The following is a 22,397-nucleotide window of genomic DNA, read 5'->3' as shown; positions in this document are numbered from 1 at the left end:
ACCGGATAAATCTTCGCTGCACACTCTCAATCCGCACCGCACTGTTTTCGTAGTAGGGGCTCCATACGGCAGAACAATACTCCAGCGTTGAACGGACCAGAGCGCAGTACAGAGCCTTCAAACAGTAGACATCTGTAAAACCTTTGCTGCACGGAAGATGAAGCCGAGCTGTCGCGAGGCTTTGGAAATCATGTATGATATGTGCTGCTTGTATGTGAGTTCCGTGTCAAGAAGCACGCCGAGGTCCTTGACACAGTTCTCCCGGGGAATTAATGTGCCGCAGATCTGGTAGTCAAACTTGATTGGGTTGCGTTTCTTGGAGAAGGTGATGACAGAGCACTTGGTGGGGTTGACGACCATTCGATTTGTTTCACACCAGTCCGCGAAGATGTTCAGATCCTGTTGGAGGGCTTGAGCGTCGGCTGCATTATTCACTTGACAGTAGATCTTCATGTCGTCTGCGTAGGACAGACGCGGTCCAGAGAGGGAGTGGTTGCAGTCGTTGTAGTATAGAAGGAAGACGAGTGGTCCGAGATGACTTCCTGTGCGATACCTGAAAAGGCCATCAAGGCAGCCGACAAGCAGTCTCCAATCTTGACGTTGATTTTCCGGTCGGCCAGATAGGACTGGAACCAACTGAGGAGAGTCCCGCCGATTCCCATCCTTTCCAGTTTTGCGATCGCAATAGCGTGATTCAGCTTGTCGAACGCTGCCGACAGGTCGGTGTACACCGCGTCGGTTTGCGATCTGGCGGTGAAGCTGTCGGTCACGAACGTCGTAAACGTGAGTAGATTCGTCGTTGTTGACCGCGATGGCATAAACCCGTGCTGGTCCTCGCTGATCAGGTTTTTGCAGAAGAAGAAAACTGGAGCCATGACCGCTAGCTCGAAAAGTTTCGAGACGGCGCACAGTGCTGATATTCCACGATAGTTGTCCACGTTCCGTTTATCACCTTTCTTGTGTACCGGAAACATGAAGGCGTGCTTCCAGAGCTTCGGAAATGATCCAATAAAGAGGGATAGATTGAAGAGGAGGAGGCTCCAGGAGCCCGTCGATGCATTTTTTCAGGACGATCGATGGAACTCCGTCCGGGCCTGTCGTGTTGGATATCTTGAGCTTGGCTGCGGCTTCCAGAATCTTGGAGCGATCGATTCTAATGCTGTTCAGACCCAGACCGTTTGTTGGGACGTTGCTGGCGGCGGCGGTGACTTGTTCTGGTTGCAGGTCCTCTAGCGTAAACACGCTCGAAAATTTCTCGGCGAACAGCTGGCAGATCTCCTCCGTATTCGATGCTGTTTCGTCTCCTAGGAACATAGATGACGGTAACCCGATTTCTTTCCGCTGCTCGTTGATGTACTTCCAAAATCCTTTCGGGTTAGACTTGAGTTTCTTCTGGGTACGTACTTCGTGATCGGCATGACACTGTCTACTCATCCTTTTGTAGCAGCTGTTGAGTCGCACGTAATAGTTGTGCAAAGGTAACGCCCGATGTTTGGAGAATTTTTTCAGTGCCGACCTCTTTGCAGCTTTGACTCTCCTAAGCTCGCTAGTTTGCCATGGAACACGAGCGTTCGTAACAGGTTTCTTCGGTACGTGCCTGTCGATGGCGTAGCTAAGAATGTTGGTAAAGGTCTGTACGGCCTCGTCGAGATTATCCTTGTCAAGTGTGTTCTCCCAATCAATGCTTTGCAGGAGCTCTAACATGCTGGGAACGTCTAAATTGCGATAGTCATAGCGGACTTCACAAACAACTGGCGTGTGCTCGGTGGCCAAACGGACCGGCAGGGACAGCAGCAGCGGCGGATGATGCCGGACATCCTTAACTAGCGGTGCCGGAGCGATGACTAGCGGGGTGCGGTATCTGGGCAGCTGACAAAGCAGAGGTCCAACACCACGTTGTTTTCGTTCGGGAAAGAGTTGATCTGTTGAAGCAAGGAGCTGGAATAGCTGTCCAGAAACTCCGTCACGTGCGCGGCCTGGGTTGAAAGCGCAGAGTCGGCATACAGAAAACCATCGCCGCTGGGACGCCAGATCAATCCTGGCAGGTTGAAATCTCCGAGGACGATGAGTTCATCGTAGGGGCGGGCCATGGCAGAGACGGCCAAAACAGAAGCTGCGTTGATTTCAAACACATTTGCACTGCTGGTTTGATCGGGGGGGATGTACGCAGCGCAGATGAAGACGGTATGGTCATCGAGATCGATGGCGACCCATACTTGCTCGGCACACTTCCATTCATCGGACACAACAATTCGCGCTCGAAGTCCGTGACGAACCGCGATAGCAACGCCCCCGCCATCTCTCTTCTGGCTGTTGACGAACTGCTCGCGATCACCCCTGAAGACCTCGTAGCCGTTCCCGAAAACTTGAGTGGACAGTGTGCTGGCCTTTAACCAGGTCTCCGTTACTGCGATAACATCATATGAGACGGCGGAGCATGCGAGACAGTACTCCAGAGCTCGTGTGTTCATGCCACCGACGTTCTGGTAGTAGATGTTCAGCGACTCGTTACACGGCAATCGCGACTTTTGGCCTCGTCCCGGACGCCTTAAGGGAGTGGCACTGGAAACTGGATATGCATCAGGAGGGGAAGGGCTCAGACGGTGTGCGTACTTGCCTGACTGTGACGACTGGAAGACCCCGACTCTACTTCCGACAGCAGGATCGGGATGACTAAGATGAACGCTGGCTGCGGACTGCGCGACTGTGCCGAAGAGAGTCGGGGCTTCCTCGGTACTTTGGGTCGTGCATCCCGATGTCCAACATGCCGTGGGCTGCGGCGGTGCAGCAGCTCGTAGGTCACCGTCGGGATTGTGTCGGCTCAAGCAGCTTGAAGGAGTAGCACTGGAAACCGGATATGCATCAGGAGGGGAAGGGCTCAGACGGTGTGCGTACTTGCCTGACTGTGACGACTGGAAGACCCCGACTCTACTTCCGGCAGCAGGATCGGGATGACTAAGATGAACGCTGGCTGCGGACTGCGCGACTGTGCCGGAGAGAGTCGGGGCTTCCTCGGTACTTTGGGTCGTGCATCCCGATGTCCAACATGCCGTGGGCTGCGGCGGTGCAGCAGCTCGTAGGTCGCCGTCGGGATTGTGTCGGCTCAAGCAGCTTGAAGGAGTAGCACTGGAAACCGGATATGCATCAGGAGGAAGGGCTCAGACGGTGTGCGTACTTGCCTGACTGTGACGACTGGAAGACCCCGACTCTACTTCCGGCAGCAGGATCGGGATGACTAAGATGAACGCTGGCTGCGGACTGCGCGACTGTGCCGGAGAGAGTCGGGGCTTCCTCGGTACTTTGGGTCGTGCATCCCGATGTCAAGCGGCAGCCGAATACTGGAGCTAGTGATCCATTGGGGCCGGCGCCCTGTCTGAGTTCCCGAGCGGGGTGTCAAAAACGGTTCAACGTCGCGATTGTCAGGATTGGGGCTGGCAGAACCTGATGGTGTGAGAGTGATCGGTATGGTCGCGAGAGACAGCATTGGTTTTTGCCCGTTGTCCATCACCATTGCTCGGCGAAGAAGATTTTCGTTGCAGGTCCTCAAATTCCCTAAAGCCGCAGTTGCCAGGCCAGATTGCTGGGTTTAGAATCGCCGCCTTGTGTCCAAGATTCACCGCGACTTTGAACGAGATGAACGGTAGAGTTAGCGGATCGACCCCTTTGACCAATGCGGTCACTTGAACCAGTTCGTTCTGACCGATGGCATTTTTCACGAGTCCTTCCACTTGTGTAGCAGTCGTGTGGTTGGCGAAGCGTGTCACGTACAGCCGGAACAGACTTTCTTCTGGGGGGATGCAAGTGACACTTGCACTCGCTACTTCGTTCGTCCCAAACACCAAGGGCTTCGGCGGAACAGGATTGGAGTCACGGGTACGTTTCGGAGTAGGCTTATTCCTTGGCGTACCTAATTTATTGGCAGTTGGTGTTAGGCTGCTGACGCGCTTGAGAGCAGCAGCAGCTGCTTCCCATTCTCAGTGATCAGGTCCCGCAGCTCGGAGTTTTTGCGATCTTGTTCATCCTGCATGTGGTCGACCGCATCGCCGACGGACTCCATTACGGTGCGGAAACGAGCCACCTTCATCAGCTTCGAACACTCGTCGCACATCCAAAACATATTGAAGCATTCGTTGATGATCTTCAGGAACGAGGTGTTCATCTTCAAGCTGCCCGTCTTGGTACAGCGCATATGTACGACCCTTCGCAGAAGCCCATGCACTTAACGAACGGCTCCTCATCCTTGACCTGTTTGGCGCAGTAATCGCAAGCAGAAGCCATGTCCAAAATTTCGGCAAATAATTTGTGCAGCCGCAACCAATAAACACCACCGGTAGAGATGCCCTTAACGACGATGTTGTGTTGGAGGTTCACTCAACGGAGTAAAAACACGCAGGTTTCAACCAGCAACCAGGCCACGGGAACCGACCGTTCGACACTTTCCGGGATTGGTGGTTAGCGTAAACGGACCGCACAACGCGAATAAACTTCGGAAACTTGCGCAAAACACACGTAAAATCGCAAAAAAATATCAGCGCTATCGCAAACGTAAACTATCGTCGTAGATGTAGACACGGAGAAAACTCAAAAAATTTAAAGCAATTAAAAGAACCGAAAATTATTTCTTAAATTCTTAACTTAAAAGTAAGTAAAATAAAAGTAAACTTTAAAAAACAACTGCTGAATTCTTAATGTCTGTACCTTTTACAAACTGAAAAACTGCAGAATTCTGAAATTGTTCAATGCCACAATCATTGTCACCATCTTAGATTACAGAAAATTTTATAGGTTAGAAAAATTTCGTGCTTCGATTTTTCTGAGTGACACTGGCTAAATTTTTAAATCCCTAGATTTATGAATTAATTTTTGAAATTTTATGATTTTTTTTAATTTGTTTTAGTTTAATTTTTATTTTGTTTTCATATCTCAACTTCTAAATGTTTGAATTTCTATTTAAGATTCCTTTTTTGCCATTATTATTTCAAAGTTTTTCTTTTTGGTTTATTTCATCCCAGCAAAAATAAATTTGTCCTTAAAATTTTCGTCGTAAAGATTCTAGTTACAACTTTAAATAAACGTTTGTATTTTTTGCGTTCATTCCCACGGAGCCTTTAAACATAAAACGAGTTAAGTTTTCTTGTATGTTTGTCGAGAAATTATTTTTTCTTTAAATGGCGCGGATTGGGGTTTGGAACGACGCGCCAAATGCAGATGTTTTTCCGACTCCTCCGTAACAACCCTGTAAAATCGCTTAAGATCAAAACAGGACATCGTTTCTTTTAGATTCGAGTATCCGAAGTGATTTTTTTTCGAGAATCTTGGACACTCGAGCGAACTGTAATCGTTTTGTTCAAGTAGACAAGACAAATTGAAATTTTCCGCTTCATGGACTGTCATCAGCTGCTTGAATTTAAACACAATACACAAGATTGATTTATAATTTTTATACATTTTTCGTATATTTTTACTTGACCGCAATACGTCGCGTGTATTTTTTTTTAATTGTTTAAATATTATACCATTTTTATACAAGAACTTATTTATGAAACACCAACTTCCATGCTACATAAGGAACAATTACTACACGTTCTGCACAAACAAAAATCGAAAGATAAAAAGAAGCACGAAATTTCATGTTTGGAGTTTTTCATTGCACAACAAAAACGGATATGTGTTCTTGTTTTGAGGCACAAATGTAAATCATTAATTTAATTTCAAAAAGTGAATGGAAAATCTTCTGTTGTCGTCCTGCAACTAACAATTGTTTGTTTTGTGTTGAAATTTTAAAAGTATAAGATTTTTTTTTCGTTAAAAAAGACGAACATACAGGAAGCTTTAGAAGAAAAGCAGGCGTAAAGTGGGGGGAAAATTCCGTTACAGAGCAGGAAATTGACATGCTTCGTTAATAATACTTTTTTTGCTCATGCTCGCACTTTTCCTCTTTGTTTAAACTTTTTTTTTATGATTTTTTGTTGTTTGTGTAGTTTGCTTAAATTCACTTTATTCCATCTTACGAATATGTGTTTGTTTGTTTGTTTTTTTTTTTGTTTGCGTGTAGTTTGCTGTCTTACAGATACAGTATAGTTTAGTAGAAGTAGTAGTAGTAGTGGTGTAATAGTAGTTAAGTTTTGCAGAAAAGTTGGTGTAAGATTTGAAAGTTTGTTTTTCTTATTTGTTTGATAATTGTACAATAGCTACAAATCGAATCTGTTTCATTCTGGTGTGTTTGTGTAAGTGTGCATATAAGAGTATTGATTTTTGCTTATTTTTTGGTTTTGCGACAAACTTCAGATGCTGTTTATAGTTTTTAATAGTTTTTTTTTTGGATTTCGAACAAAACAGTTCACATTTTTATCCTTTTTGTGGTTACTGTTTTACACAACAAATTTTGGTGGTGTATCCTTTAAATATGAAGCGCACATTGTTCAGCCTAAAAATGTTGCTTGTATAAAATGCAGTGTTTTCTTTTCTTCTAAATTTTTACCTTGCTTCACAACTGTGAACGTAAACGTGGTGATTATTCTCTGGATGTAGTTTTTTGTTGTTGTATAATGTGTCTAATTGTTACAAATATCGCGCAAATATCGACCGATCCCAAAAACAGATCGTACTTGGCCCAGGGTAGGGCAGAATATGGGGCTTTTAAAAAAAGGTCACGTTTTTGTGTGTGTGTGTCTGTTCACACAGACGATACGCAAAGATCTTAAATTTTCACAAATATTTGTCGAAAAAACAGACGCGCACACAATACAAATGTATGTTTTAAGGCAATCGTGTTTGAGTGGCGAGGGGGGCGAGGAGGTGGAGGGGTTTGCCGGGTGGTGGTAACACATTTATTTGGGTTATATTTTTATTTTTCGAAAAGAACAAATTAAACCACCATTTTATTTTGATAATTACATTTATTGAGTACAAATCGCGGTTGATAATTTGTTAAAAAAATGATATCTCGGCAACTATGTTAAAATATCTTTTTTGAAAAGGTCCAATAAACCAAATTTTCAGTTTTTGCTTTTTGGGTGTTTTTAAATACCCCTGACTCAAGGCGGTTTCAAAAACACCCAAAAAGCAAAAACTGGAAATTTGGTTTATTGGACCTTTTCAAAAATAACTCCAGATATGAAGCATTCGTGAAATTTTCCGATCTTTTCGGCAATTTTTTTTAAATCAAGACTAACATTTCAAAAGGGCCAAACATTCAATATTACGCCCCTTTGAAATATAAGTCTTGATTTAAAAATGAAATTATTGTTTTCGAAAAGATTGGAAAATTTCACGACTGTTTCAAAACAAAGTTCAAAGAAGCAAAATATAGAGAATTTTCTCAGCTTTTCAAAAATATTTTTTCCAACAGTGGGCAAATATGGGCACTAATTAAAAAAAATGAATAACTGCGAATATTTAAAAAAAAAGTTACCTAAAAATTGCTTTCACTTGGTGCACTTTATTAAAATTTTACTAAAGTACTTTTTGATTGAAAATTCAATTTTACAAAGAAAAATGATCTTTAAAAAAATTGGCGACAAAATTTCGATTTTTTAGTATTTTTGAAAAGTTGGCATTTGATGTCCCCTAAAAACTATCAATAAGTAAAAAAATTATCACAATAGTGTTTATGCAAATCAAGTTTAATGACAAAAAGTGGAATTAAAAATCACCAAAACAAATTTAATAGTTTATCATTTTTTCCAGTGTAGTCCTTGTCCATACCTACAACTTTGCCGAAGACACCAAATCGATCAAAAAATTCCTTCAAAAGATACAGATTTTTGAATTTTCATATATCATTTTTGTATGAACAGCTGCAAATTTGTATGGAAAATTATATCGACAAACTAATGATGCAAAATAACTTCTTTGGGCATACCGAAGGCACCAAATAAGTTTCAGCCGGATTAAAAATTACAGCAAAAAAAAAATTGAATGACCGAAATCTCAGAGAATTGCTCACGTGTATGCACAAAAATAATTGAAAATCAAAGATTTTCAACTTATTTAAGCTAAAAAAACTTTTCTGAGTGTTTTTTTCTTTTTAACTTTAATTTAATATTTCTTTCAAAATTTCGTAAATTGTTTGAATTTCTGTTTTCTTTATAAATTGCAATAATGTCAGATTTAAAAATCTTGTAAAAGTGATTATTGTTTAAATATGTAAATCTTTTTTTTTAACTTGTGAAATAGTTTTAAATTTTGAATGCAAAAAATACTGAAAACCTTGATTTTCTCATGTTTTGAAGCTTTTATTTTTTAGAAATTTTATATATTTTTTATTTTGATGCGCTTGTTGACATTAAATATTTATTTCAATTCCCGTGTTATATTATCATCCAAAGCTTTGAAAATTTCTTTTTTTTATTTGCTGTAATAAAATTTTGAGTTTATAATGGTTTCTTTAAAAAATAAAAAAAAAGTATTTTTAGTTTTTCCAAGCTGAAAAAAAATTGGATTTATTCATGTTTTTTTATCCAAAATTTATGAAATCTATACTTTTTTTTAATAAGGTCCTATGAACGAGTGTAAACCCTAAGTGTATCCCGCTTACTCCAATATGACAATAAGGTGTGAAAGCGATACACTCAATGTTTACATTTGTTAATAGGACCTAAAAAAAAAGTCGAGAAATGTTCGTTTTAAATTTTTTAGACATTATTGTGTTTTTTTCAGATTATTATTATTGTTTTATTTAATTTTTATTTTTTTTTGTTTTAAGAATGTTATTGAATTTTGTCATGTTTTTTGTTTATGAAGGTATTGAATTCATGATTTTTTTACAACGATTGTTTACATAAAAAAACTAACTACACAATCATAAAGTAATTGCAAAAAAAAACAATAATAAAAAATAGTTTTGAAAGCTTTGAAAAGCTTAGTTTTAGAGAAGAAAAAAACAAGAGTATGTGTCATTTACATTTTTAAACTTTGGTATATTATACAAATAAATAATCTAAACTATAAATATAAGAGGGGCTGCAGGCCAAAAAAAAACTTTGAAATCTATCGGTCTAAACTATTTCCTTAAAATTCAAATGAGATTTATGAAATCAATGAATAAAAATTATCTTACAAGTTTTGAGCAATTCCAACATAAAAAACTGAACAAAAATAATGAAACAATCAAAATAATTTGAAAAATTGTAAATATATTATTTTTAAAAGCAGATTCACTTCAACTAAATTCTATTTTTCGACTAAAATTTTGCAACATTTTTCGATTTAAAATAGAAATTCAATAAAAACATTAAGCAATCTGGATTAAATTAAATATTCTATGTTTCAAAATGGAGTTTCACCACAGTTTGTTGTTGCAGAGTAAAAAATAAAATAAATAAATGTTGCACTTAAGTTTCCGAAACTTTCCGTTCCGACAATCCCCTTGCCTCACCCTCCACCACAGATTTTCTACACAACAACGACGATGACGACGACGACGACACGGCGAGGACAACTCAAAGACTATAAGACACTGTGTATTTCGGTATTCCGCGCTCGTTTTCCAAGTTCAAGTCAGTTCCACGTTTTTTTTGTTTTTTTTTTTTTCTCAGCTGGCTGGTTGATGTTTGATGTTATTGTCTCAACCTCGAAAGGGCTCACACACCCACACACACTCTTCCCCCGGATCGTGCCCCATTTTTGTGGGAGGGAATTTGATAACTTTGAGGAAGCATGTTTTGGTTTGGATGGTTCCACGCTAAGTACACAATGTTTTGCGGAAATGTTTGGAAGGGGTTTGGCTTTACGAAAATTGGATAAGTACAAAAGAAGACGGATTTTTGCTCGATTTAGGACGAACGATCCGGATTACGGGTGTGTGGTGACCTTCGAGTTAGGTTCTCTCTCGTGTGTGTGTGTATAAAACGTGCGTATCACAAAATGGTTAACTTTCCTTACTTTTCTTCTGATGAATGCCAATATTGCAGCCTAGACAAATACTTTTTTGTTGTTGTTCAAATATGTTTTTGGTATTTTATATCATTGCAGTTAGTTTACGTTGCATCAAACAGTTTTCTTTTCTATTGTTTTCCGTAGAATGAGTGCAATTTAGGCTTATTTACAACTTACTACCGTCCTATAAGATCTGTTTTCCACAATTGTTTTTTAATCTGATTTCATTAAGTGAGTTTGTGTGTGTGTGTTTCTTTAAATTTGTTCTTGCTTACTTCTTCTAAGTGATATATATTAATATATATATTGGTTATGGTTTCTTAAACGCAATTTGGGAAGAAAATGTACAATAAATAATAGACCGTTCTATCTCGCGCAATTTTTGCTCTTTCTCTCTCTTTCTCAATCTCTCGCAAGAGTCATGATAAAATAATGATAAACAAAAAGGTTCCTAACTTATTAAATGATATAACTCTCATTCTTACACTTTCTTTCTCTCACTTTCTAAACTCTTTCATCAACCGTGTTTTCACCTATAAAAAATAATCTTTCAACTTAAACAACATATAACCGGTAAACTGTGTAATTTTAGTAATTCGCCACACATTTGTATTTCCCAAGAGAAGCGTATACTTGCGAAGGGAAAAGCTGTTTTGTTGCAGTAAAATCATTTAGCTTTATTTTAATTTATTACGCCAAAGTGCGCAAAAATGCTATTGCAGAATGTTAAACAAAAAATAATTACAGAAAACAGAAAAAAATAACATCACTTAAAAAAAGAAACGGAAAATAATTTAATACACACTTTTCCCCTTCTACCTCCTCCTCACAAAAATGTTTAGAGTTAGAAATTGCTTGATTGGTTGATTTTCTTCTCACAAATGGTGTACGCTCTAGTTCTCCTGCTCTATCCGTGGTTGGTGTTTCGAGGAACATTACATGCTCCTCCACGCGCTTATTCGCGTCGTCCGAAATTTGGGTTTGCTTTTAAGGCCGTTTTGCGACATTCACTCATTTACTACAGTGTTGTTGCTTGTGCTACTGCTGTTGGGGCAGATTGTGGTGTCTGCCGGGACAGCAACAGTTGTTGCAGGTGCTGCTGCAAGTTCAGCTGTTGGCGGTGGCTGTGGTTTGTTGGTTTGCTGCGGTTGTGGGGGCTGCGATCCGGGGTCAGTTACGGGGGCTTCCGTAGTTTCCTGTGGAATATAAAAAAAACATTAGTTATTTATTTGTTGAAAATTGAATAATGGGTTGAACAAAGTCGTCTAAAATAAGCCAGCACAGCAATTTTCCATTTTTTGATATTTCGAGCCGGAGGGGCGGTACGACCCCTTCAATTTTTGAACATTCGAAAAAATACGTGTTTTTCAATAGTTTGCAGCCCGTAAAACTTTTCAGGGACCTTTCCTATGACTAAAGAAATAATTTTGCATCATTGGTTTGCACATTTTGGCAGCTATCCATACAATGGGACCGTGGTGTAGGGGTAAGCGTGATTGCCTCTCACCCAGTCGGCCTGGGTTCGCTATGACCAAATAAGCTATTTTGCGTCATTGGTTCACCCATACAAGTCTCCATACAATTTTGGCTGCTGTCCATACAAAAATGGTATGTAAATATTCAAACAGCTGTAACTTTTGAGTGAATTTTCTGAACAATTTGGTGTCTTCGGCAAAGTTGTAGGTATTGTTGAGGACTTTTGAGAAAAAAATAGGTACACGGGAAAAAAATGTGCAGATTTTTTTATCAACTTTTTTTTCACTAAAACTCAATTTCCCAAAATACGTATTTTTTGATTTTCGAGGTTTTTTGATATGTTTAAGGGGACAAAAATCCGCAACTTTTGAGCCATAGAGAAACATGGTCAAAAAATCTGCCGCCGAATGAATTTTTGAAAAAAATGTGATTTTTGGAAAAAATCGAAGTTTCATGCAAAAACAAGTTTGACATTATTTTTTAATGCAAAATTGAATTTGCAATCGAAAAGTACTTTACAGATTTTTTGATAAAGGGCTCCGTTTTCAAGATAAAGCCACCGAAAGTTTAATTTTAGCGAAATATTTGCAGTTTTTCAATTTTTAAAAATAGTGACCATGAGTAACCATTTCTAAAAATATTTTTTTTTGAAAAGTTCGGAAAATTGGCTATAAAATTGTCTAAGAGATATTAAAGATTGGACCTCGGGTTGCTGAGATAGAGCCGCTTTAAGAAAAAGAAACACGGAAATTGAAGTTTTCTTAATATCACCAAAACAACCCACCATTTTCTAATGATCATATCTCAGCAGCTAATGGTCCGATTTTCAATGTTAATATATGAAAAATTCGTGAAATTTTCCAATCTTTTCAAACAAAATATTTTGAATTTGTTTAAATCAAGACTAGCATTTTAAATGGGCGTAATATTCAACGTTTGACCCTATTTTTAAAAATTCACTATTTTTTAAAATTGAAAAACTGCAAATATTTCGCTAAAATCAAACTTTCGGTGGCTATATCTTGAAAACGGAGCCCTTTATCAAAAAATCTGTAAAAGAACTTTTCGATTGCAAATTCAATTTTGCATTAAAAAATAATGTCAAACTTGTTTTTGCATGAAACTTCGATTTTTTCCAAAAATCACATTTTTTTCAAAAATTCATAACTCGGCGGCAGATTTTTTTACCATGTTTCTCTATGGCTCAAAAGTTGCGGATTTTTGTCCCCTAAAACATATCAAAAAACCTCGAAAATCAAAAAATACGTATTTTGGGAAATTGAGTTTTAGTGAAAAAAAAGTTGATAAAAAAATCTGCAATTTTTTTTCCGTGTACCTATTTTTTTCTCAAAAGTCCTCAACAATACCTACAACTTTGCCCAAGCCACCAAATTGATCAGAAAATTCACTCAAAAGTTACAGCTATTTGAATATTTACATACCATTTTTGTATGGACAGCAGCCAAATTTGTATGGAGACTTGTATGGGTGAACCAATGACACAAAATAGCTTATTTGGTCATAGGGAAGGCCCCCACAAAGTTTAAGTCAAATTAAAAAAATACAAAAAATAAAAATGGTCGAAATCGGCCGATTTCGTAGAGAGTTGCTCCGGTGGCAAATTTTGAGACGAGATTTGTCTGATCACGCCTTCCGTCGGACGGGAAGTAAATGTTGGCCCCGGACTAACCTAAAAAGGTTAGGTCGTTAGCTCAGTCCAGGTGCAGGAGTCGTCTCCCTGGGTCCTGTTCTGGTGGAGTCGCTGGTAGGCAGTTGGACTCACAATACAAAGGTCGTCAGTTCGAATCCCGGGGTGGATGGAAACTAAGGTGTAAAAAGAGGTTTGCAATTGCCTCAACAATCTAGCCTTCGGACACCTAGTTTCGAGTAGGAATCTCTTAATCGAGAACGCCAAGGCAATGCACAGTGGGCGAAATGGACCCCAAAATCGGACTTAATTGAACGCGGCTGGTTCCCTGGTATGAATAATACTGTTTCTAAAGTAAAAAAATCCGGGGAATCGATTGGTGATGGTTTCATCCACCGCAAAAAACGGCAAAGGGTCCATTTTGCCCCAATTCTCCATTTTTAAACATTTTTCTTGAAAATCGGTCTGTATTTAGAGCGGAGGCTTTATGCGGCCTTCCAAAATGCACTTAACTTATGTGAAAATGTCCCAGGAATCCAGTAAAAATAACCACTTGCACCGCAAAAATCATCTAGGGTCCATTTAACCCCAATTCCGCTATAAAAGCATTTTTGGTCGTTTTCAAATGTTAGGTCAGATTTTAAATATCTGAAAATATTTTTATCGTAAAGATCAGACAATTTTACATTAAAATGACGATTTGCACTTGAAAGTTTGACACATTTATGTTGATATAGAAATTAAACTAAATAAAATGATTGAAGAATCACTTTTGGGCCAATTTTCCCAAACGCAGAATAAACTGCCTTTTACATACATTTTATATTTATCAACATAAATGTGTCATACTATCAAGTGCAAATCGTCATTCCTATGTAAAATTGTCTGATCTTTACGATAAAAATATTTTCAGATTTTTAAAATCTGACCTAACATTTGAAAACGGCCAAAAATGCTTTTATAGCGGAATTGGGGTTAAATGGACCCTAGATGATTTTTGCGGTGCAAGTGGTCATTTTTACTGGATTCCTGGGACATTTTCACATAAGTTAAGTGCATTTTGGAAGGCCGCATAAAGCCTCCGCTCTAAATACAAACCGATTTTCAAGAAAAAATGTGAAAAATGGAGAATTGGGGCAAAATGGGCCCTTTGCCGTTTCGTGCGGTGAATGAAACCATCACCAATCGATTCCCCGGATTTTTTTACATAAGAAACACTATTATTCATACCAGGAAACCAGCCGCGTTCAATTAAGTCCGATTTTGGGTTCCATTTCGCCCACTGTGCAATGCTGTAGAGCGAATAATTTGATTTGATTTTGAATGAAAGAATGAATTTTAAGCACAACTAAAAAAAGAGTACCAGAACTTTCGTCGTTCAATTAAAACAATAAAAAAAAAATAATAAAATAATTTTCAGACTTCCAGACTCTTTGATACAGATACCGTCAAACGGTATTTTGAAGGATGCTAAACGAAAAAATATCGTCGATAATATTATCGTCTCACGATAACAATAATGGTTATTGTTATCGTCGGGATGATAACGATAATCTATCGTAACAAACGAAGTTAAATTTTGTATGCTTTTCCACATTGTTAGAGTTTTTGTATGAAAACTAAAATTTTCATGCAGGCCAAGGATTGATACCTAAGAGCATGCAATGGCATTGACCTTGATGCGTGCTCTTCGGTTGACGTCCACGTAAGGAACATCCTGAAAGGAGCGCAACTAACTACATCCGTAGTTCTGTTAGATCATCCGAATTATCTTGATCAGAACAGTATAGCTCTGGTTCCTTGCGAGTGTCCTATTTTCTTACCTCCACGTTGGCTTGGTTTTCATGATGACCTAGCTGGTGGCCTGTGGAAACGGATCGTAAACCTTTGACCACCGCGGGTCATAGTCGAGACGGCTAAAAGAAAGGGGCGCGACAATGTGGGAAAGGGAAGTAATTTGTGATTGTAGACGGTATTGTTTTGATTCGCAGTATGTTGAGTCAACTGCTGTGGATGTACCTGAGCATCGCAGAACGGGGTTTCTCTTCTCTTCATTCTCAGCTACCACCTATCTTCTATTTTTATTTTGCTCTACTCAATTCCTAAAAATATACTTTTCCTTAATGTACTAGTAATATCAAGTCTATTTATCATTTGTCTAATCTTTTTTGATTTTATTGCGAATTTATTTATTTGAATAATTCTTTATCTGTCCTATAAATTATCATTACTATAATCTAAGCTTGTTTTGTATCTCTATTTATTAACTATTGTCTAATTTTACATCTAATACATCTAGCATCTCATTTTTTTTATTCTTTTAAATACGCTCATCATTCTCTTACTATTGATTCTTGATTTTTATAAAATAAATTCTCTTTTACTGTCTATTGTTTTCAATCTTCACTCTTTTTTAAACAAGTGAGGTTTGAGCCCTTACTCAATTTATGGAATGGTTAAAGGATTAACACAAATATTACTATTGTATTTTTGGTAAACTTTTATAACATGCTTAGGACCAAAAATTGTAACAAAACACCGCGACAAAAGAAAAAGCAACATATAAACACGACTCAACACTAGGAAAGATTTCAGGAGAAAACAATACACAGTAAAATAACAATTAGTTTTTGAATTCAAACTAAAAATAAAACAGTTTTTGCTCTAATGAAAGTTGATAGGCACACTTTAAATGGTTAGGCGCTTATACTTACATCAAACCCTACGTAATGTACCACCTCCGGCCGAGTTAAAATGCGTAACCGGAAAAGAAGGTGTGCATGCCTGGCACGAACACTCAAAGCGTGTTCTAGCGTGCTGCTCGTACTGACTCAGAGCAAGGGTGAGATGTAGGTGTAAGGGCAGTGCGTGTTCGTCGGGAACCTGGTGCATAAGATCGGTCAAGGCCCGTTCTTACACTGAAAATTGCGAATTGCGAAAACTAAAATTTTCATAAATTACCGTATTTTTTCGAAAGTACTAACATTTTCAAAATTTGTTATGTGGGTATCAAACGAAGCGAAATTTTGGATCCTTTTTCACTTTATTAGTTTTTTTGTTGTTAAAAACTCAAATTTCCAAAATTTACAATATGGTTATCAAACGAAGCAAAATTTGGTTTGCTTTTTCATTTGAATTTTTTTTTTGGAAAATGCTAAAATGTTCACAAATTATCGTACTTTTTCGAAAATACTAAAATTTTCAAAATTTGCAATATGGGTATCAAACGAAGCGTAACTTTGCATGCTTCATACATACATTCAAATTGTTTATGCTTCATACAAAATTTTGCGTCGTTTGATACCCATACTGCAAATTAAAAAAAAATGAGTATCTTTGATAAATAAGATGTTTTGTAAATATTCTAGTATTTAACAAAATAAAAACTGCAGTAAAGCGAAAATGATTGATACCCACATAGAAATTTCGAAAATTTGAATATTTTCGAAAAATACGGTATTTGTGATTTTTTTTATATTTTACAGAAAAAAAGCTATGATAAAGTGAAAAAGCTAACAAAATTTTGCTTCGTTTGATACCCATATTGCAAATTTGAGTATTTTCAAAAAAACACAGTAATTTATGAAAATTTTAACATTTTCAAAAATATAAACCTTTTTAATGTGAAAAACTGCGTTGTTCTACGTATGCCGTTCTACGCATAATTGTCCCATGTCATTTTTGGACTATTCTGATTTTTTATCATTTTTAAGTTTAGTTTGACGTTTACTTTCAGAAAATCACATAAAATCTTTTTTTTTGTTTATTTAACTAACTGGCCTTTGTCAACATAATTCAGCCAAGTGTTGTCTAATTCTAGAACAATTCAAAATAATAATAATAATAACAAATTTAAGTTGACTGGCGTAGTCCTGTCAAACGGCTGGCTTGCACAGTCGTCTCTTCGGCGTGTTTGGTGGTAGAATTGGTTGATCTCGTTGTCCATGGTCATTGCATTGTTCGATTTCGATATTTTGTTTGTCGTTCTCCTCCACGCAGCTTCTTTTTTCTGCTGAAGCTTCTTTCTCAGATAACTGCCTTTTTGCCTTTCCTTTCTTCCCAACAGTAGTAAATCCGTCCTTACCATTGTCCTCAGTGTGTGTAGCAATGACTTGAGATTCAACTACTGTCGGTTCGATTGGCGGCAAAACAATCGGGACAGCTGGATTGGTTGGGGCGATTAATTGTTGTGGCTTGTTCACATGTGATGTTTTTGCTGCTTCGGAGCAGCTCTTTGACACGTGTCGTTTTTTTCCGCAGCGTCGGCAGCTGGCAATTTGACCCGTGTATGTGGCAAGGGTACAGAGGTCGCACACGGAAATGTACGAGGGAATTGGTTTAGAAAGTTTCATTTTCAACACCCGCACCCCGTTTGGGACACCGGCGAAGAAATTTCTCCAAACTTCGTCCCGTATAGTGAGTACATAAAATCTAGTAATTTGTTCGGAAAATCATTGAAAACAACACCAAGTCTGTTTGTCCCATCGTTACACTTCTACGCATAATTGGCCCACCATGTATTTTCTTACACGGAATCATTAGTTTTACTGGGCATCTTGTATCTTGTTGGCATGTAGAATAGCGAAAGGATTACAAATAAGGGTGATAAAATGCTAACAGGGGTGATTAGTGTCATATACGACGAATAAGAACCCACGGGACAATTATGCGCAGAAACACAGAAATCGATCGAAAAATTTTATTCGCTTTTAGCTCAGTTGCCTTTGCAGAACATGGGACAATTATGCGTAGAACGGCAGAAAAGCAGTCCAAATTTCGCTTCGTTTGATACCCATATTTCAACTTATGAAAATTTGAGTACTTTCGAAAAAATACAATATTTTGTGAACAATTTTAGGTGAATATTTTACTTTGAAACTCAATAGATTTTCAAAAAATATATTCTTAGGCAAGCATTGGAAATTTAACACAATATGGTTGAATTAAGTCGATTTTAAATTTTTTTTAAAATAAGTTGTCGTCCATTATCGGCGATAAGATATCGCCGATAGAACTATCGAAATAACGATAACGATAAAGCCTCGAGCCTCGAGAATTTTATCGTTAACAACCTTGTATTTTATGGTTTTATACAAACCTTTAAAATGTTAGTCTAGATATTTTGGACCCCACAATATGTTTTCTTAAAAGCCCAATTTATGACCTTTCATTTGCGTCCAAGGGAGCTGAAATCGGTTGGAACGGCGGTAAATTATGATTTTTTGTACAATGTGGTTTTTGCCCAAAAATCGACGAAAATGGCAATTTTTCGTACACCCGTAACACAGCGTAGATCACGCTAACGGCAAAAAAAATACTAATCTAATTATTTCGACCAGAGAACCCCTAGTCCAAATTTGAGCCCGATCCGAGCACTTTTGTTTTGGTCTGTTCTCTTTGCATGTAATTTTCAAATCTTTTAAATTGCATTTTTTTTTAATTTTATATATTTTTCGCTTAAACTTAAAGATGGCTGTTTAACTTACCTGCGATTCTAAAACTCTCTCCTGATGCATTGCATTCAGTAGTTCCCGTAAATGCTGATTCTCCCTTCTCAGCGTTTCTCGCTCTAAATCTCGTTCGCTTATTTTTGGCTGCAATTTAAAGACAAAGTTAATGCTTTATCGTCCAACTTTATTTGCTGTATCGAATCTTACCAATAGCTGTGAAATCTGCGCGTTCAGGCCAGTCACGTAGCTCGCTATCAGATGGCACGGTATGGTCGGGGCCAGGGCGGATGCGTGCAGCAGTCGGTTCCGACCGCACAGATCTATGCCCAGGTTCGGCTGCAGGTGATTTTGCGAAAGAGATAATAAAATTACTGAAGATTTGGATCATACAGATTGAGGACGTTGGTCATACCTGTGTACTGTCGTAATTATCGTTAACGACCTCGATATGCGAGTCCGCGGACTTGTTGTGTCCATCGCTGTCGTCTAGGTTGTTGGTGCTTTCGGCCGCCTCCGCTGCCAGTTTCTTCAGTTTTTCAGCTTCGGCTAGCTGAGATTCAAGCAAAACTGCCGCAGCTCTGCAAGATTCAAACATTATTAATTAACCGAATCGGAAAAGAAATGCTTGAACAACCAATCTTACCTAACTTCGTCAATCTCGCAGTAACCGTCCTCGTCTTCGGTAATCTCGACCTGGTCATTGTCCAGTACGGACGCAATCGGCGGAACTCCTGTACTCGTCACCGACTGCTCACTCGCCGCCACGATTCCGTTAAGTTCCGCGGCGGGGACAGCCGTCGTCTTACCTCCGGCCTTCCGGTGGCACTCGTCGCAAACCCCCGCCCCGGACACCGCCGCCACTTCCTGGCCCTGGCTAACGCGCATGTGCTCGTTCAGCACGTCCGTCAGCGACTGGATGTGGGCAAACGCGGCCAGGATGATGTCCGTCGGTTCCTTTTGGGGCGCTTCCGGTTGGCCGGCGATGTCGGCAATCGCCAGGAAGTGCTCGTCCGGCACCCGGAACATATCACAGACGACGCGCTGCTTCTCGACCAGCGTCTTGCGGATGGCCTGATCCAGGCGGCGGAGTTTTTCTGGAGAAGAGAGAGTAAAGGCATGCTCTCGTTAGGGATTTCGTGTCCAGTTTTCTGACATGGTCAGTGCCCAAGCGAAAATAAACAGACTGTCGAAACTGTCCGGAGTAAAATCAAGAGCATGCGACCTGTTTATTTCTGCTTACAGCGGTCGGATCCGAGTCAGTCAGATCGGTGGTTAGTTTATTGATTCAAGAAATGGACCATTAGGGCGCGTTCGAGGAGGCGTTCCACAACCCAAGTTCATATTATATTCTGCGGGGTTTTTGCGAGTATTCCGTGGAAACTGGTGTAGGCGCGGGCTTCGTTTCCACGAAACACTCTCATCAAAACGGGTGGCCGGATTGAGTAAATTTTAGAGAAATGGAAAAGGGCAACATTGTAGCCTCTTGGAAGAGATTGGACGTGAACTAATATTTATTTTCGGTTACTTTGGATCTTAATTTTGTTTCAGCGGATAAATTAAACAAAATATTAGTGCACTTACAATATATTTGCTGCAAAATCTATATTTTTACAAAAGGGAACAGCATGTAATTCTATCAAGTATCTAATTTTGGTAGACAACATTTTGACGTTCAATTATAGCTGCAGCCTTTAAATTATTTACGGAAAATATATTTCCCGAAATCCTTGTTATTCCGTTTATAAAATTTTTCGGTATGATGCAAGGCAAGAAACAAATACATTAGACTTTCTGGCTGTCGATCTTCTCGATATCAATATTACTCCAGCTGTCAATATTTTTTTCAGTGTGTGTGTGTGTGTGTGCAACCAACCAAACGGGATAACGCGGTCGCTTCTTACAAATTGAGTTGTTTCCATGTATTTTTAGATCTACATTCTATACATGCAAATAACTCGCATAGGCATCTGGAAGGTGTTAGCTCTGCCGAGCTTCGGTGACCCATTTCTACGCTGGCTAGCCGAGCGCGAGGTACTTCAGCTTTATCGACAAGCCCCGCCCTGAAGAACGTTTGCATCGATCGGATTCAAACGTTATTTAGAACTTCCGAACCCTTGTCAAATGGACAAGGACCCAGCGCGTATATAGTTGGTAGTAACAGTATTCCTGATTCCAGTCATAGCTCACCAAGTCGCGATGGCCTAGTGGTTAGCATTTTTGCATACCAATCCAAAGGACGGGGGATCGAACCCCGACTCGAGTGCCTTTGATTTTTCGTTCATGTTCAGAGTTTCAAGATTTATATTTCCTATACTTTCTCGTTGGGAGCAGATGGGAATCGAACCCAGAACCATTCGCTTACAAAGCGAACACCGTAACCAGTCAGCCACGGCCGCTCCTTAGCTTTCAATATTTTTTTCAGTCCCTTCAAATAGATTACTTTGATTATTCATTCTATAATTTGATAACTCCTGTTCTCGACGGTCCCTTCAATATCGACAACGAAAGAGTCCACTGCAACAAAAAAAAAAAAAATAAAATAAAGAAAAATCACAAATATCAAAATGAGATAATTCTTTATTATTAAAAATATCATGAAAAATTCCAAAAATGTCAAAACTTGATTAATATGAAAAGATTTTGAAAAAAAAAAAAACATAAGCGGCTGTATCCGATCAAAATAAGAAAAAAATAGGATCAGCTTTTCGAACATGTTTTTGAAATATTTTGGAATTGCAAAAATCTGACTATTTTTTCGAATAATGTCACCTTAAAGTGCCTTTATCTTGAAAACAGGGCACTTTATCACAAATATGTGAAGTTATTTTCAAATGCAAATTTTATTTTGAATTTACAAATCAGTTTGTTATAAATTATGTTTAACAATATTTCAGTTTTTTTTTTCAAAAATCTCTATTTCTCGTTACTTTTTCAAAAGGTCGCATTGGTTGTTTTGAAAAAGTTATCTAGATTTGAAAAAAAAAATAACTCTGATTTTGAGCAAAAGATGTCATTTTTAGTCTCCAAAAAAATTAAAAATAAACTTAAAAAAACAAAATGTAGCAGGTAACAATTTATGAAAATCTTGCGCACTACATTGTCAATGTGTTAACAGTTTGTCCAATGGAAATTTTTCTCATAATTTGACCATTTTTGGGAGCGTTCTTTTATTACGTGACGCAGTAGGGGGAGGGGGTCGGAGGCCGTGTTACGCTCCATACAAAATTTTAAAATTTGTATGGAAATTTTGTTACGAGGGGGGGGGAGGGGGTCTAAAAGTCCGATTTTTCGCGTTACGTAATAAAAGAACGCTCCCTTTCGGTAGAGCAGATCCAGCTCAAAACGCTATTTTCAAAGGAATATTTTTACTTGACCTTTTTCTTTATTTAAATCTGTTTTTGGACATGTTTTCCTAGGCTCGTATAAGCCATTTATGTGTATATGAAGCCAATTGCACTCAAAAATAACATTTGAGAATGGCATAACTCTACTGCAGTCGACTCTCTGGTTGTCAATATCCAAGGGACCGTCGAGGAAGAGAATCATCAGTTTACAGAACGATGCAAAAGGAAGACTCGATTGATTTTTTTTTCTTGATACCCAGCTATGGTAGAGAATCATGGCAACGTCCAGCAAACAAAAACAAACTTATGTCAAACACGCTTCAAAGCTTCGTTTCGCGAAGAAAAATATCTATGCAAGCCATGAGAAAGTGAAATTATTGACAACCGGAAGAGTTTTTTAAAGCAAACAGAATCCAAGGGACCGTCGAGGAAGAGATCTTTCAAGCAAGAGAAAATATCGAGCAATATTGATATCGAGAAGATCGACAGCCAGAGAGTCGACTGTAATTTAAATATTGCTGTGTTCCAAAACCGTTTCATCAAAGTAGCCAGAGGGAAACTTGTCGGAAATTTGAAGAGCTTTTTGAAAAATATGCACTG

The 22,397-nt window shown here is 38.6% G+C and overlaps 1 protein-coding gene across 7 annotated transcripts in view; it reads right to left on the bottom strand.

Annotated features, from left to right (window-relative positions):
- Positions 1 to 9,979: 9,979 nt before the first annotated feature.
- Positions 9,980 to 22,397, bottom strand: part of LOC6052020 (rho guanine nucleotide exchange factor 11) — a 174,363-nt gene continuing 161,945 nt past the window's right edge. For all 7 annotated transcript variants that reach the window (XM_038256285.1, XM_038256281.1, XM_038256282.1 and 4 more), the window contains 5 exons: positions 19,097 to 19,547; positions 18,866 to 19,031; positions 18,661 to 18,789; positions 18,490 to 18,597; positions 9,980 to 11,075 (listed from right to left, as the gene is read on the bottom strand). In XM_038256285.1, the coding sequence (XP_038112213.1) occupies positions 10,887 to 11,075; positions 18,490 to 18,597; positions 18,661 to 18,789; positions 18,866 to 19,031; positions 19,097 to 19,547 (1,043 nt within the window). In that variant the 3' untranslated portion in view covers positions 9,980 to 10,886. The remainder of the gene's footprint in view (positions 11,076 to 18,489; positions 18,598 to 18,660; positions 18,790 to 18,865; positions 19,032 to 19,096; positions 19,548 to 22,397) is intronic.

The sequence above is a fragment of the Culex quinquefasciatus genome, chromosome 2 (assembly GCF_015732765.1).
Source record: "Culex quinquefasciatus strain JHB chromosome 2, VPISU_Cqui_1.0_pri_paternal, whole genome shotgun sequence".
Classification (NCBI taxonomy): Eukaryota; Metazoa; Arthropoda; class Insecta; order Diptera; family Culicidae; genus Culex; species Culex quinquefasciatus.
This window is presented reverse-complemented; position numbering and strand designations above follow the sequence as displayed.